General features: G+C 35.6%; 1 protein-coding gene across 6 annotated transcripts; it reads right to left on the reverse strand.

Moving 5' to 3' along the window:
* Window positions 1-51: 51 nt before the first annotated feature.
* On the reverse strand, window positions 52-15,335 carry si:dkey-12h9.6. Of its 6 annotated transcripts, none has more exons than XM_021473365.2 (11): window positions 15,154-15,335; window positions 13,063-13,204; window positions 11,240-11,366; window positions 11,012-11,135; window positions 10,719-10,888; window positions 8,962-9,406; window positions 7,618-7,776; window positions 6,519-6,689; window positions 6,165-6,291; window positions 3,945-4,119; window positions 52-1,154 (listed from the first exon to the last, which is right to left on the reverse strand). In XM_021473365.2, the coding sequence occupies exons 1-11, from the start codon at window positions 15,228-15,230 to the stop codon at window positions 967-969; spliced, it is 1,905 nt and encodes a 634-aa protein (XP_021329040.1). In that variant the 5' UTR covers window positions 15,231-15,335; the 3' UTR covers window positions 52-966. The 6 variants fall into 6 exon arrangements, 4 of the variants coding, with proteins under 4 accessions (XP_021329040.1, XP_021329039.1, XP_073789380.1 ...); XM_021473364.2 differs by having other exon boundaries at window positions 6,153-6,291; XM_073933279.1 differs by having other exon boundaries at window positions 13,279-15,335.
* Window positions 15,336-17,680: the final 2,345 nt, after the last annotated feature.

The following is a 17,680-nucleotide window of genomic DNA, read 5'->3' on the forward strand; positions in this document are numbered from 1 at the left end:
AGATGAACTAACCTTTTAAGTCTCTAAAAAAACATTTTAAGACAATACACATTTATCATTGTAAATGACTTTATTACTGCTCCCAGAATCATTGGAAGAAAACAGCCCTTGCACAAAAGCACAATTAGACATCAAAATCTTTTCTTTTTTTTCTTTTTTTTTGTCCAAAACAATCATTTTACACAAATTGGCATGCAGACCAACAAGTATTATTACAAAATTAAACCATTATTTAATTTTGGTTTAGGAAAAAAAAGTTATGTCAAGGCAGAAAAATAAACTTCTCATAAAAAACATCCCATTGATACATAAAAAAGGCAACGGTTTCAGAAACATGAAAACCTACAAATATTGTTTCGTTTTTTTCTTAGTTTGTGTGTATGTGTGCGTGTGTGTGTGTGTGTTTGTGTGCTGTTCAATTCTGTTTTAACTTGTGTAATGTAAAAAGAATACAAAACAGTACAAAGCACTCGAATATTCACATACTGACTTACATTTGATATTGGCTTGTTGTATAAATTGAATTCACATAAATAATGAGGCACAGAATGACCAAGTGAGGCATTGGCCTGTTATTGTCATGGCTGAAGAAGAGCCTCTTCATTTTGCAGGAGATCCTGTCCTCATGACGAACTGTGCTCCTCATCAAGTTTTTTTCATACTGATATCTTGAGCGGTTTGCGCCGCTCGCAGTGGTTTGCTCAGCATTCGATGGTCATCCGCTGGTCAACAATTTATTTACAGTCAACTTTGATTCGATTAAATCTTGGCTTGAAGCAAAGTCACCTACAAGCGGCCTCAGTGCCTCTGCTCAATTCAGTAAACACAGCCGGAGACTCACCAGAGGCGGCTGGCATTGTCAAAAGGCAAAGTTTTCTGGCAAACCTTGAAGCAGAGATGCCCTCATGTTTGGAATGTCGAGTCACAACAATCATTGAAAAGCCATGGGATTTGTCCCTGCCGCTCTTACTTCTTCAGACACTGGTACATAAGCGCTCTGGGGTTTAGCATGTAGCGCTCAGAGTTCAAGAACTTGAGGTACTGAGGCATGGAGGACCTCGGGGCCATATAGGACATACCTGGAGCCACAGCCATCGCCTCAGCAAGCTTCTGCTTCATTTCCTTCACCTCATGGTCCTGTTTCAGTATTTTAACTGATGAGAAAAAACATTGAAGCAGATTTTAATATTGTGGAAACATATTAATAAGCATTTATCTATTCAATTATATTTTAAAATACAGTGCTCAGCAAAATTGAGTACATTCTATTTTGTAAATGAATATTTGTATCCATTTCTCAGTGAATATAGTCAATGGATTTTAGTGCATTTAAACAAAGCAGATTTATTAAACAAATATATTTATTAAAGTTATATTTTAGTTACCAAACATATTTAGAAATTGAAAGATAATACAATAAAATTTAAGCAAAATATTGCAAAAAAAAAAAAAAAAGTTAAATAAAAAAATGACAGCCTACAAAATTTCATCTAAATCTTTTCATTTTTTTGCTTCTCTTGATTTCTCCTCTTTTTAAAATTTGTATTTAATATTTTTCTATAACAAACATTTGGGTGTACTAGTTTTTGGACTGTTATAGTAAGTTATTTTGTTAGATAAGCCACATCATTTAATTTAACATACATAAGCTACTATTTAAGGACAAAAACCTGACAAATATTTTGAAATACATCTGAACAGTGCCTTTAGGTGTGGTAACTAGGGATGCTCCGATCAGGATTTTTGCAGCCTATACTTAGTACTGACTTCCTTGTCATGGTGTTTGGCCGATATCGAGTACCGATTCTGATGCTTCAAGCTTTATAATGCATAAGGCACAGAAAGCACACCCTCTAAGTATGATCTCGCCTTACCTAAGAGAATAAATGAAGGATGTTCCATATAATCCCTACATGTCTCTTATAACCATTTAGTGTGGACATGTCATGATCAGAAGCAGCTTTACAAAAAATAATTTCAGTTTTTTTATATGTAAAAAGGCCTACATACATGCATTGCCATTCTAATATTTTGCTCTCCAACTAGCATATCTGTGACCACAGCTGCAGCGGACAGCCTCACAACAACTTGATCGCTCGAGGAGAGGGACAGGGATGTGCACTAGAGATACTTTACTGTGCTATTCATCTGACCTAATAAATGTAAAGCTGAGAACATCACCGTGACTCTCGCAATCTGTTCTCCTGCTAATTCACTCTCATCTCCATGATTTCTGGAGTATCTTATCTAATTCAAAACATCTTCGATTAGTTCATGAGATTGGTCTAGATGGGTGAGTAACGATCGAGTCATAAAATGTGATTATCAGCTGATACTGATCTCCAGCCGATCGATCGGAGCATCCCTTTTGGTGACCATAGTATAATAATTATTAGAATTAATGTAGACCAGGGGTGCTCAACCCTGTTCCTGGAGATCTACCTTCCTACAGAGTTCAGCTTTAACCCTGATCATAATAATAATAATAATAATAATAATTCCTTACATTTATATAGCGCTTTTCTGGGCACTCAAAGCGCTTTACACACAATGGGGGGAATCTCCTCATCCACCACCAGTGTGCAGCATCCACCTGGATGACGCGACGGCAGCCATTTTGCGCCAGACCGCACACCAGCTGGTGGAGAGGAGACAGCGATGAAGCCAATTGGAATATGGGGATGGTTAGGAGGCCATGATGGACAAAGGCCAGTGGGCAGATTTGGCCTGGATGCCGGGGTTAAACCCCTACTCTTTTCGAAGGACATCCTGGGATTTTTAACAACCACAGAGAGTCGGGACCTCGGTTTAACGTCTCGTCCGAAAGACGGCGCTCACTGAGCAGTATAGCGTCCCCGTCACTATACTGGGGCATTAGGACCCACACAGACCGCAGGTTGGGCACCCCCTGCTGGCCTCACTAACACCACTTCCGGCAGCAACCTAGCTTTCCCATGTGGTCTCCCATCCAGGTACTGACCAGGCGCAGCCCTGCTTAGCTTCAGTGGGCGACCATGTGAGAGTTGCAGAGAGCTAGCTGCCGGCTGATCAAACACACTTGAACCAATTAATAAGGACCTGTACAGCATTTGATAATTACAGGCAGGTGTGTTTGATATGGGTTGCAACTGAAATTTGCAGGAAGGTAGATCTCCAGGAACAGATAAGTTTTTGTATTTATTTCATATTTATATATATTTAATTTAAAAGATGCAATATTAATGAACAAAATGTGCTTCTTCCTAAAAAACATTAATAAATCATACTAATCCCAAACTTTTGACTGGTAGTGTAAATAAAAAATGAAAGCAAAGTAAAAATCAACAACTTTCATTCATTTTCTTTTTGGCTTTGTCCCTTTTATTAATCTGGGTTCACCACAGCGGAAAAAACACTAACTTATTCAGCACATGCTTTACGCAGCGGATGCCCCTCCAGCTGCAACCCATCACTGGGAAACATCCATACACACTCATTCACACTCATACATTTTAGCCTACCCAATTCACCTGTACCACGTCTTTGGAGGAAACCGGAGCACCCGGAGGAAACCCACGCGAACGCGGGGAGAACATGCAAATTTTACACAGAAACGCCAACTGCCCCGGCTGAGGCTTGAACCAGCGACTTTCCTGCTGTGAGGCAACAGCACTACCTACTGTGCCACTGTGTCGCCTCAACAACTTTCAGTTTAAGCAAAACATTTTGCAATATTCATTCTTAACTTTTTTTTTTTTACTATTTTAAGGTGGTTTCACAGTGTAAAGAATGGACAGGAAAACATGGCTAGCAGAAAAAGGGAAGAAGGATTGGCAAAGTCCCTTGAGCCACGAATTGACCTTAGGTCACCATGAGCTCCTCAGTGCTACGTGTTGATGCACAAAAACAAAAACAGTAATGACATGAAAGTCTGGATAAGTGTTATAATGTGAAGTGGGATGAACCTTGCGCTATCTCCAGCTGTCTGCGTGCGTCTCCAAGGGCTGAGAACAGGTCTAGTTTGAGCCGGGTTTCTGCACTCAGGTTGTACTCGAGATGCTGAGCCTTGTCCTGCAGTGAGGAGAGAGCAGAGAGCAGAGCGTCGGCCTCCTGCTCACTGCATCTGTTCCTCTGCAGAGTCTGTGGATAAGCAGCACAAAATTACACACATCATACCACAACAGAGCAGAAGAGAACAGAACATGATAATGGCAATAGGGAAGATTTAAACCATTTTAGATGATGATTTGAATCTCATTTGTCCAGTTCCAGAAAATGGCTTTCACTCACACAATTGTAGAAGGCAAAAGTGTGTAATTTGCCTGATATTGAGATTTATGCTACTTTCTACTTCAAAACTGTTGAGTTTGATGAGAAACTTGAAATGCATTATTTAGGTATGAACATGGATGTTATACTAACATATTACTTCCTATTTTTAGCAATCTGGCAGGACTTAAATTCCAGTCATATTAGAAAACAAGATGCTGTACATGATGTGGTATATGATTTATTTTAAAACAATTTTCATTTAAAATGGTAAGTTTCCCAAATTTTGACAAGAAATGCCAAGTTGCACAATAATTTACATGTGATTTTTAAATATTTTATAATAATTAAAATAATTATACATAATTTACATCTAATACAATATATGTATAACAGTTTTTTTTATTAAATATAATAAATATATATTTATGGTTACGTAACAATAATATATATATATATAGTTTTTAAATAACAAAGATACTGAAAAAACACTTAAAGACTGAAATATTATTTTCTTGTAAAAACATACCATTATTATTAATAAGTAATTCTTAATCATATTTTGAACTTCCTTTGGCTGCTGCTTGAATAATGTAAATTACACACTTCACATAAAAAAATTAGGATGTATATAGTGTTGCAGATCATAGATTTTTGGGCCAGCTAAATAAAGATTACACTGCACATTAGTTTTGTTTTCAAAAATATGTAATTTTAAAAATATATTATTTAGATTTTATTTTATATATTTTATTATATATACAGAAAATTGTGTGCATTATTTTTTACATGCAAATGTCCCATTGTTATAAGCATATTTACACTCACCGGCCACTTTATTAGGTACACCTGTCCAACTGCTAGTTTAACACAAATATCTAATCAGCCAATCACATGGCTGCAACTCCATGCATTTAGCATGCAGACATGGTCAAGACGATCTGCTACTGTTCAAACCGAGCATCAGAATAGGGAAGAAAGGTGATTTAAGTGACTTTGAATGTGCCATGGTTGTTGGTGCAAGACGGGCTGGTCTGAGTATTTCAGAAACTGCTAATATACTGTGATTTTCACACACAACCATCCTAAAGGTTTACAGAAAACGGTGCGAAAAAGAGAAAATATATCAGGGAAGTGGCAGTTGTGTGGGCATAAATACCTTGTTGGTGCCAGAGGTTAAAGGAGAATGGCCAGACTGGTTTGAGCTGATAAAAGGCATCATCTCAGACTGGTTTCTTGAACATGACAATGAGTTCATTGTACTTAAATGGCCTCCACAGTTACTAGATCTCAATCCAATAGAGCACCTTAGGGATGTGGGTGAACGGAGATTCGCATCATAGATGTGCAGCCGACAAATCTGCAGCAGCTGCGTGACGCTATCATCTCAATATGGACCAAAATCTTTGAGAAATATTTCCAGTACCTTCTTGAATCTATACCATGAAGGATTTAGTTAAGGCAAAAGGGGGTCCAACCCGGTACTAGCAAGGTGTACCTAATAAAGTGGGCGGTGAGCATAGTCTGATCAACAACTGTGTGTCAAACAGTTTATTCTCCTGGGTCAGATTTCTATTACTCTGTTAAATTCATCATAATACTAAAACTCTCAGGTTTCACAATGATTTATGAAATATGTGGTTTCGGCCTTGGCATGGTTTATATAGCAGATGGCACTAACAGCATTTAAACTGGGCAAGGAACAAGAAATAATAATGACCAAAAAAATTAAAATGAACAGAAACTTTCATCCACAATGACAAAAAAAAAAACAACAACACACAACAGACTGGAAGTCACCGGATCCATGCGTCATTACATGATAAACATAAAAAATATGGAGCACAAACATCCAGCACATCACAGCTATTGAATGCAGTGAGTAACTGAACAGATCTACGAACCGCGTCCTTTACCTCCACTTCATTCTCTAGAGCTATCATTCGATTCTCTTTCCCCTGATACTCCAGCTGTAGTTGTTTGTACTCTGAGTCTAGATCTTTAGCTTTTTTCCTCAACATTTGAGTTTCACTTTGTTCTTGCCTATAGTGGATGGAAAAATACAACATTTTACAAGTTCATTTTGTCATTGCTATTTTGCATTGACATCTCTATTGCCAATTATAGCCATAATTAAAAAGCAGGTCATTTAGACCTAGTCTCAAAGACAGAGATTATGTATCATCAGTGACCAAAAGCAAATTCACATTCACATGATTACTATAGGCATATCGACACTTCTTGCACTATAGTGATGTTGATATATTTACCTGTGTGATGCGCTCCGAAGTAAAATCGTTGCTTCATCAAATTTTTGGGCTCTGACTTCTGTGAGCTGTTTTTCTACCACAACTCGGGCGTCTGTTTCCATTCTGATTTTCTTTTCCAGCAAGGAACAGTTCTGTTTGTCCTTCTGTCTGGATTTACTCAGACACTGAATCCTGCACAGAAAATGCAATGTATTGGGTCAACATATATGTGGTGTAGTTATTCATTATTTCATTTTCTTTTCAGCTTAGTCCCTTTATTAATCCAGGGTCACCACAGCGGAAAGAACCACCAACTTATCCAGCATATGTATTATATTATATTATATTATATTATATTATATTATATTATATTATATTATATTATATTATATTATATTATATTATATTATAATATGTCACTTATACACTTCAATGGCATCACATGATAATTCAAAAATAATTCTTATATGCTGATTTGATGCTCAAGAAACATGGCTATTTTTTTATTATTGTTGAAAATGAATGCTTGACATTTTTGTGGAAACCATGTTACATTTTCAAGGATTCGTTGATCATTATAACATTATTTTTTTGATAAATCTAATATAAATGTCTTTAAAGTCACTTTTTGATATTTAGCTATTTTAATTTAAATAAATGAATAAAACAATTAATTGATTAATTGATTGATTGATTGATTAATTGATTGATTGATTGATTGATTTATTGTATGATTGATTGATGATTGATTGATTGATTGATTAAAACCATTTATGATGAACTTTTTTGTTTTATAAAATGATTATATATATATATATATATATATATATATATATATATATATATATATATATATATATATATATATATATATATTTTTTTTTTTTTTTTTTTTTTTTTTTTTTTTTACAAAAGTTAATAAATGGCTTTTGTAGTGACTCAGAAAAAGGTAAAGCCATACAAACTTTAAGAGGCTTTATTGAAACAAACAATTAAATAATTTTAAATGTCTGCAGTTAGTAAGAAACACTGATATGTTCGATACATAAATTCATACAAAAGTTCAAGCAGCGTGCGTGAACATTAACCCAGAGCAGCAGGAGGAGATCAGAGCACTCACTTGTTCTGCAGCAGTTCATTTGCATGTCTGAGCAGAGAGACTTCAGGCCGCAGACTGTGTTCACTGTTGGTGAGATTACAAATGTGACTGCGCAGCTCTTGCTCGCTCTGTCTGCTCGCCTGCAGCTCTCCCTTCAGCTTTCTCAGCTCCTGTTCCAGCCTGTGGAGCAGATGGAGATGACAGTGTAAATGTACTCCAAATTCATTAGACAGCTCACACAGTCCATTACACTTGTGCAAACATAAGGATTTTTAACACGGAACCCATAGTATATTAACACAGGAGTTCCCAAACTTTTCAGTCCTCAACTGCCAAAATAACAATGTCTCGTGACCCTAAATATCCTCTGAGGTGGTTATAAATCTGTAAACCATGGACACTGGCTGGACATGGACATAGTTTAATAAAATTAATTAGTTTTTTGGCAATCTCCATGTGTCGCAACCCCCTGTCATTGTCCCGTGACCTCCACTTTGGGAACCACTGTATTAACAGACTGCTTGAAGGCATTGAGTTGTATGCTTGTTGTATGCATGTTGTGTGTGTGTTGGTTTTTTAGGACTCTCCATAGGCCTAATGTATTTTATACTGTATAGACAACTTATTTGGCCTAAATCCAACTCTCACAGGAAACTTGGGGCTAAATTTAAATGTCAGAAGATCCCAGTTAAGTATGATATAAGCGTTTGAATTACGAGGACTTGCCCTCATAAACCATTTTAATACAATACAACCTGTACACACAAGTATGTGTGTGTTTGTTTACATGTGTGTCAAAATGTCCAAGCTTTGCAAAGATACTAATGACATCAAATTAGGTAAATGATTTATTGTAATTCCATTTGTTGTTTCGATATTGAAGATGAAGATGCTGTCGAAATGTGTTGAAAACCAGATCTAGAAGTTTACTATCTAGAAGAAGTTAAAAGAATTAGGCATTAAAAACAAAATAAATCAAATAAAATATGGTATGGTACTCTGAAAATGTAAACTTGTAGATCTTCCTCAAATAATTCAACTAATTCATTTGAGTATTGAAATTGGACAGTTTATTCATTCATTTTCCTTGGCTTAGTCCCTTCAATTATCAGGGGCCGCCACAGTGGAATGAACCTCAAACTTATCCAGCAAATGTTTTACGCAGTGGATGCCCTTCCAGCTGCAACCCAGTACTGGGAAACATCCATACACACTCCTTCACATTCATGCACTATGGCCAGTTTAGCTTATTCAATGTTTAAAATTTCCTGTGTGCTTGGTCAAATGTTGTTTATTAAAATAGGAAATGACCAAAAGTGTTATTGGTGCATCCATATACTGTGCACTGAGATGAAATACACCTACTTCAGCATCTGCTCAGCATGTGGGTTGGAAGGATTTGGTGGAGGATTGTGGGTTGGGATGTTTGACGAGCACCGTTCAACAGATTCCCCTGTGGAGTTGATGGCTTTGAGGTTTTTCTGCCTCTTCTCGGCTTTGCCATTAGGAACATTCACTGAGCTTCGCTGCACTTTAGGCAGAGAGCTCTTGGAGGATCTTAGAGCTTTGCTGCTCTGATCGTCCTGAGGTAGGTTTTCAGTCATTTCTAGGATGGATGTGGAGTCTAAATGAATTTCGCCTCCGCGGTGCTTGGATGCTGGAGTTTGTGGATTTAGGTCTTTTTCAGGTCTGGAGGGAAGTCTGTGGATTTGAAGGCAGTCTTCCATGTTGTGTTTGTCCTCTGAGGTGGTGGTATCAGGTGGACACTGGTATTGCGTTGGCCTGGATTTGGACATCTTATATTTGGAATCTGTGCAAAGACATTTGTTATGATTTTACAAACTTATGAACCAGATTCTTTCTGGAAAATCAGAAGATACAGTTGTGTTGTTAGTGGATGGTATATTAACGTATAATGTAATTTAAATGTAAAATGAACTGGTGATATTTCTGTCAGGGCATTAGTTCTAGGATTGTATCTAGTATCTAGTATTTTTTACAATTTACTGTAACTTGTCATTGAAAATAATAAGCTTGTGAATATAATGTTGGCTATTTTGTGGAAAGTTTCATGAATTTTTTAAAATGTAACAAAACAGCATGTAAATAAAATAAGACAATGTTAAACAATGCAATGAATACAATAAAATCCCATTAGTCCACGTTAACTAACAATAAGCATTACATTAGTAATCTTTTTATAAATGTTACTTAATAAATCTACAGAAGTTCGTTATTAGTTCATGTTAGCTAATTTTCAAAAACTAATGTTAACAAACTTTTGATTTTTAAAAATGTCTAAGTAAATGTCAAAATTAACATTACAATTAAAAAAAATACTGTTAAATAGGTCATTGCTGATTTTAATAAAAGTGGTTATCTTATGTTCTCAGATAAATCTTCATGGTAAAGTGTGACAAAACTATACAGTATTTAGTAAATAATAATATAATAGAACAAAAATATGAAATTGGATCACTGAATATATTCATTCATTCATTCATTGTCCTGTCGGCTTAGTCCCTTTATTAATCCGGGGTCGCCACAGCGGAATGAACCGCCAACTTATCCAGCAAGTTTTTACGCAGTGGATGCCCTTCCAGCCGCAACCCATCTCTGGGAAACATCCACACACACATTCACACACTCATACACCACGGACAATTTAGCCTACCCAATTCACCTGTACTGCATGTCTTTGGACTGTGGGGGAAACCAGAGCACCCAGAGGAAACCCACGCGAAGGCAGGGAGAACATGCAAACTCTACACAGAAACAACAACTGAGCCGAGGTTCAAACCAGCGACCCAGCGACCTTCTTTTGCAGTGAGGCGACAGCACTACCTCGCCACTGAATATATTAGTAAAAATAATTTACTTGGTAATATAATCAAAATGAATATATACATAACATAAAACGATTACATTTGCTGGTATCTAATAAATGTTGAAATGAATATTAAGATTAATAAATGCTTTAGAATTTTATATCTATGAATCAGTTCAATGTAGTTAACAAGTTAATAAAGAGTACCATCTACTGTGTTAGTGTTACCCATCTTAGAAAGACTTTGTAAATCATAATGTTTGTAAAGGATATAGTACTGTAAACAAAAGTATACCTTCCATCCACAATTTTGGGTAGAGGTGCATGTAAGGAGGTAGGGATTGTTGCAGGAGATCCATATGGAGGTCATTCTCACTGTGAGCAGATTTCTGAGTGCGCAGCTTAAACATGCTGGAGAAATAGCAGGTTGCATCAAATCCCATATACACAAGCGGATAACCAATGCTGGAAGAAACAATTATGGCACGTGTTAAATTACAACAGGAAGCACAGCTGGTAAAATTGTTTTTCATTTAAGTCCCAAACGACAATCAATTCCAAAATAAATGAAAGACAATTTGAGCCTACCAGTGTGCAGCAAATAGATGGGACAGATTTGCATAAGGGCTTTTGAGTTCTTTCAAGCGCAGAGACGCCTCCATATAGACTAAGAGGATCCATAATGTCACAGTTGACATACAGATTCCTTTCTCTGTAAATCAATCAGTCAGTCAGTCGGTCAATTGATGAATTGTATGAATGGTGATCTGTGAGTGTTATTGACATGGTGGCTTTATTAGAAGTGTTCAGTCTTACCTGTATGCCACATATAGTTGAGTAAGACATAAGTACTGGCGGCAAAAAACAGCCAGTGTAAGGGTACAAAAACTAAACAGAATAAGTCCAGGGTAAATGCAGCACACACAAAAACCACACAGATGGCCTGTAAAAAAGCAGAAATTAGTTGTGATTACTATCTTTTATTTAAGTCATGCACATAAATGCATCAAAAATATATAATCGTTAATGGCTGTTTCATCCCAAATGAAAATGGTCATCATTTACTCACCCTCTAAGACTTTCATTCATCTTCAGAACACAAAAAAAGATATGTGTAATCAATATATATATATATGTATATACACACAGTTGAAGTCCCCCTGAATTATTAGCGCCGTTGTTTATTTTTTTCCCCAATTTCTGTTCTGTTCTGGGAAAATTGTTTCAGCATATTTCCAAGCATAATAGTTTTAAAATCTTATTTCTAATAACTGATTTATTTTATCTTTTCTATGATGACAGTAAATAATATTTTACTAGATATTTTTCAAGACACTTCTATACAGCTTAAAGTGACATTAAAAGGCTTAACTAGGTTAATTAGGTTAACTAGGCAGGTTAGGGTAATTAGGCAAGTTATTGTATAACAATGGTTTGTTCTGTAGATTATCGCAAAAAAAATTGCTTAAAGGGGCTAATAATTTAGTCCCAAAATTTTTATTTTTTTAATTAAAAAAGCTTTTATTAGCTTATTTATTAGCTTTTATTCTAGCTGAAATAAAACAAATAAGACTTTCTCCAGACAAAAAAATATTATCAGACATACTGTGAAAATTTCATTGCTCTGTTAAAAATCATTTGTGAAATATTTAAAAAAGAAAATCAAAAAATGAGTGTATAGTACAGTGTATAGTTGAAGCCAGAATTAGCCCCCCTGAATTATCAGCCACCCTGTTTATTTTTCCCCCCAATTTCTATTTAACAGAGAGAAGATTTTTTCAACACATTTCTAAACATGATAGTTTTAATGACTCGTTTCTAATAACTGATTCTGCATTCTGATTCTGCATTGGCAGAATTAGTTGGTATATAGATGCAATGTAACTTAAATTCAACAAAATGCGTTAAAGGGACCATCAAAATAAAGTGATACCCAAATGTAAATGATAACGATAAACATTTGATATAAATTTGTATAAAATTACTATACCTGAAGGTGTCAAATAAATGTTGAACTTGATCTTACATTTGACATTTTTTACTAAGAAATCTTGTATGATCCTTTGAACAGGATGTGAATGCACCTCTTTATTTGCATGCCTCAGGGAACAGTATTTACAGTGTTCAGATTTGTTTACTGAAGCTCCTGCATGATTGCTTGATGCACAAGAACCAATGAGGCTAATTCTGGTATGTGTCAAACAGCAAAGGACCAATGAGGTTTCTTCTTGTGCGTCAAGCAGGTTTGGTTGAGCTGTGTTTATGTCTTTTGAAGATCTGTGTTTTATCTTAATAGAAGAACCTGTTCATCTTATAAAGCAACTGTTTCTCTTTAGAACCACTGACTGCACCGCTTGATTAGTATAGATTTTTTAAATGTTTTTAAAAATGTTTTGAAGCACCAGAATGGTTTATATATTTTGAATGGAGATCTGATCTCTCAGATTTGATTAGGAATATATTATCTTTTATGATCTGGAGATGAACAAAAGTCTTGCTGATTTGGAATGAATAAAATAAAGAGAAAATAAGACAATAAAGAAAATAAAGCATGTAAATTTGCATATATTAAAGACCTGTATTTGTTATCAATCTGCAAGTAAATAATAAAGTTGCATGCAGAGCAGAAAAGTGCCTACCAGTCCATGACAGTGGAATGTGGTGTAGACGGTCCCTAGAAAGAGCCAACAGGGCCACAGGTATTCCAGTCTGAACTCCAGAACAAAGTCAGCTAACAGCACCATCATCCAGACGATCATGAACTTCAGAACAGAGTATGCACTGAAAACAGGACATTAGAGTTAGCAATATTAATAATCATTAGTGTTGAATATAACAATCCAAAAAGAACACACCTTACACCTGTTTTATATCCGTTTACACTGGCTTTTATATGGTGATCACTATGGTGATTTACAGTTCCAGTCTGGTGGAATGATCTGTCCTATTCAACCTCATCAGCAAGGTCCATTTTCACAAAACAGCAAAATACATTTTTCATGTAACATAATTGTCTAAAATTGTTCTTAATTTTCTATGCACATTTTCTATTTTCATATTATTTTCCGTTATCCTGATTTTTGTTCATGAAGTCAGAATTATTAGCCCCCCTGTTTATTTTTTCTCAATTTCTGTTTAACAGAGAGAAGATTTTTTCAACACATTTCTAAACATAATAATTTTAATAACCTATTTCTAATAACTGATTTATTTAATCTTTTCCATGATGACAGTAAATAATATTTGCCTAGATATTTTTAAAGACTCTTCTATACAGCTTAAAGTGACACTTAAAGGCTTAACTAGGTTAATTAGATTAACTAGGCAGGTTATGGTCATTTGGCAAATCCTTGTATAGCTATGGTTTGTTCTGTAGATTATGGAAAAAAATATAGCTTAAAGGGGCTTATAATTTTGACCTTAAAATGTTTATTAAAAAATTAATAACTGCTTTTATTCTAGCTGAAATAAAACAAAGACTTTCTCCAGAAGAAGAAAAATATTATCAGACATACTGTGAAAATTTCTTTGCTCTGTTAAACATCATTTGGGAAATGTTTAACTCTAACTCTATACATTCTGTTTTGTAAAAAAAAATCTAACACTAACAATTCCTTTTTTATTTTCTATTAAATATATTTTCTTAACTCTAAACAGAGATAAACAAGTCCTTAACAACTAACACGCTCTTGGCTTCTGTGTTCATTCCTCACATTAACTACAGTACAAGACAATGTAAACTGCTTTGTATTTCATAGAAAACATGAACGAGCATTCAGCCTACGCGAGATAAGTTATTGAAGATGTTACGATCCATGTTTTGGTCGCACAGTCCATTGTGCTCCATTCCTTTGTTCGGGCTTTCTGCCCTCCACATCCCTTTGTGTTTGGTAACCATGGCAACATTTCATCTTCTGCATCAGCACCTAAACGAGGAGTCTACAGTGTTGCCGTGGCTATTTAAAGAACAAGAAAGCGTTTCAAGAGAAATCAGCGCACGTTCGCCGCACTACGAAGCGTACAAACAGTATTGTCCTGACAGCTACACTATATAAAGAAGACATGGGGTCAGTTCAGAACACGCTGTTTACCTCACTAGGAACAATAGCTAATCTTATAACCTAATACATCCAATAACTTCAGAACACTGCTTTGAAAACTATTCGTAATATGTAGCTATAAATAGGCATAATTGGACGTTAAATAATCTTCAGAAAAATATGCAATGCTGAACCACATTCCTCCGCGCATAGTGTCTAGTCAGAGGCCCTTGTCAGTTTGTCTGTGTTTTCAGACAGTCTGTTTTTCTCAGACATCGTAATTGTCATGAACGAATAACAAGACTACTTGTTAGATGACGCTGCATCAAACTACATCAACAATAGCTCGGCTTATTAAAACAGAATGTGATATTAAATGCGTTAGCGTGCTTGAATATATTGAGCTGTGCACATTTTGGAGGATGCTATTTAAATATTTTGTTAGCAACGCGCCTCGCTGCACTGTTTTCACACGAAATGTCAGATTCGGCCCTGTGCACATCCATTAAATCACTGCCTGCATTAGCGCTGAATTAAACACCGCTTTCGTATCACACTACATGAGATGCTGTTTGTTTATTGTTTGCGTCAATCCGCTCAGCGCTCTATTAATAGCCGAGCGCGAGCCATTCAGGTGAAAACCAATAAGAGCAATAACAAAACAACAAAGCAGCGCGCGCGATGTCATACCTTTCGGAAATCTTCTCAGTGAGTTTAATCTTTTTCATTTTCCGGAGCCTGCCTATATCCATGTAGCGTTTCTTCATATTATGGCTTCTGGTCCTACTGGCTATTTAGTCCATTAAACAGGTAATTGTAAGACTGGAGGTCTCATTTACAGTAACCTGAGCAGAAGCGCTTTGTGCGTTAGTGGAGGTGGATGTGCGCACGCCCGAGAACTTCACACAGAGGCAAAGCGTGGAAGTACATCTGCGCTGTCTGGAGAACAAGGGGCTCACAAATGCGACGATAACTCACTGTGAACACGCGCGAGGGTTGAAAGACATCTACGAATCTACGTTATTTACCGTAACATTTTCAATTTAAAAAAAGGTTTTTATGAAAAGGCTGTTCAATGCGTAGTCATTGAAGTGATCATAATGACAACAAAAACTGCAGAGCTTACTGTATGCTTTGATTTACAATGGAGAAAGTAGACAGACAGAAAGGCGCAGGCAGATCGATAAACAGATTTATTTTTAAGCCAAAGGCATGTGACTGATTGGTATATAAAGACAGACAGACTGATAGACAAACAGATTTTAAACCATTTGTGCACAATACATCATAAAATATTTAGCCTCAACAAAGATATTATTTTTATTACAATGAAGACTATTTGGGGTGACACAGTGGCTCAGTGGTTAGCACTGTCGCCTCACAGCAAGTGCTTGGCACACTGTGTGGAGTTTGCATGTTCTCCCTGTGTAAGCGTGGGTTTCCTCTAGTTTTCCCCACAGTCCAAAAACACATGCTATGGGTATATTGAATAAACTTAATTGGCCATAGTGTAAGAGTGTGACTGAGTGTGAATGAATGTTCTCCAGTACTGGTTTGCAGCTGGAAGGGCATCCACTGCGTAAAACATATACTGGATATTTGGGGCTTCATTCCGCTGCAGCTACCCCTGATAAATAAAACGACTAAGCCAAAGGAAAATGAATAATTGAAGACAGTGTTATTTTAATGCATTGTTATTTTACATTTAATTACATTGTTTGATTACATTACATTGTTATTTTACCTGAATACTGTCAGAATATACAGAAAGCCATAAAGCACTGTTAAACATAACATCTATTTCACTTGTATCTTTGGTCGGTATTCAATTACGCTTGTAATTTATCAAGCTTTATAATAAATGCGCTACAAAATGATCAGAATGTAAAACAATGAATTCTTCACAAATGTTTAAAGTTGTTTAAATCACCTAATGAAATTAATATCAATATCTAGCTATGTAGATAAAACAAAATATTGCAACATGAGGTTTTTCCCATATCGTTCAGCCCTAATAAATAGACGGACTGAGAGACAGACAGATTAGACAGATCGCTTTTAAAGCATGTGACTATGATTTCAAGCTAATTTAAACCATTTGGGCAAAAGAAATCCTAGCTTTATCAAAGATATTAATTTATTATTACGATAAAGACCGTTTACAGTGTTAATTTGCATTTAATTACATTGTTTGATTATATTACATTGACCTGAATACTGTCAGAATATACAGAAAACCATAACCATACAGTCGATTTCATTTGTATGTTTGGTCTGTGTTCATTTATGCTTGTAATTTGTTTATAATAAATGCACTCGCTGCAAAATTATTACAGTGCAAAACAATGAATTCTTTATAAATGTTTAGAGTTGTTTAAATCCTCTTATGAAATTAATATCACAATATAAATACCATAAAAACAAAATCTTGCAATATCACGTTTTTCCAATATTATGCAGACCTAAGACAGATGGAAAGATAAATGGTTACATAGATTGACAAGACACCACAAACAGATGGATAGATGTTTAAAGACTGGCACACACATACAAATATAGATGTATATGGAGCCATAGACCGACAAATATATGATAAACAAGAAATAAGAGAGGAGATTTTTAATAGGAAATAAGAAAATTCTGTCATCATTTACTCACACTTCGATTGTTCCAAACTTGTTTCGTTATTCCATTGATCACAAAAGAAGATATTACGAAGAAAGCTGGAAACCTGTAACCACTGACTTCCATACTGTTTGTTTTTTCCTACTTTGAATGTCAATGTTTGTAGGCTTTCAGCTCTCTTTTCAGCTCTGCTTGGCACAGAAAGGAAATTTGTCTTTAACACTGGATTTAAGACAACAACTGCATACATCTGCATCATTTTTTACAACCACCACATTCACTTCATACAGTGATCCATCCGACTTAGGACAACAACTGCAATTGGGATAAATGACTTTTTATAAGCATTTTTCCGTGCTCAATGAATTTTAAACCTGCGTCCTGATGGGAACATTTCAAAAGCTGAGTGAAGAGGGTTTGTGTACTATCTTTAAAAATTGCTAATTGCTGTTTTTGCCATAAAGGAGTCAAATAGAATCTGGAGTGTATGTTGTTTTGTAACCAGATATTGGTCACACTTTACTATAAGGCTCATTAGTTAATGTTAATTAATGCATTTACTAACATAAACAAACAACAAACAATACATTTA

Source organism: Danio rerio, chromosome 20 (assembly GCF_049306965.1).
Source record: "Danio rerio strain Tuebingen ecotype United States chromosome 20, GRCz12tu, whole genome shotgun sequence".
NCBI classification, from domain to species: Eukaryota; Metazoa; Chordata; class Actinopteri; order Cypriniformes; family Danionidae; genus Danio; species Danio rerio.

What these genes read in the sequence shown, in the direction of transcription:
- si:dkey-12h9.6 (XM_021473364.2), bottom strand. Translation starts at nt 15,230, where the DNA reads ATGAAGAAACGCTACATGGATATAGGCAGGCTCCGGAAAATGAAAAAG. An exon ending in CCCAAAATTGTGGATGGAAG is followed by an intron (nt 9,407 to 10,718) that starts GTATACTTTTGT and finishes GTCTTTGCACAG; the next exon opens with ATTCCAAATATAAGATGTCC. An exon ending in CTTCGGAGCGCATCACACAG is followed by an intron (nt 6,292 to 6,518) that starts GTAAATATATCA and finishes CATCCACTATAG; the next exon opens with GCAAGAACAAAGTGAAACTC.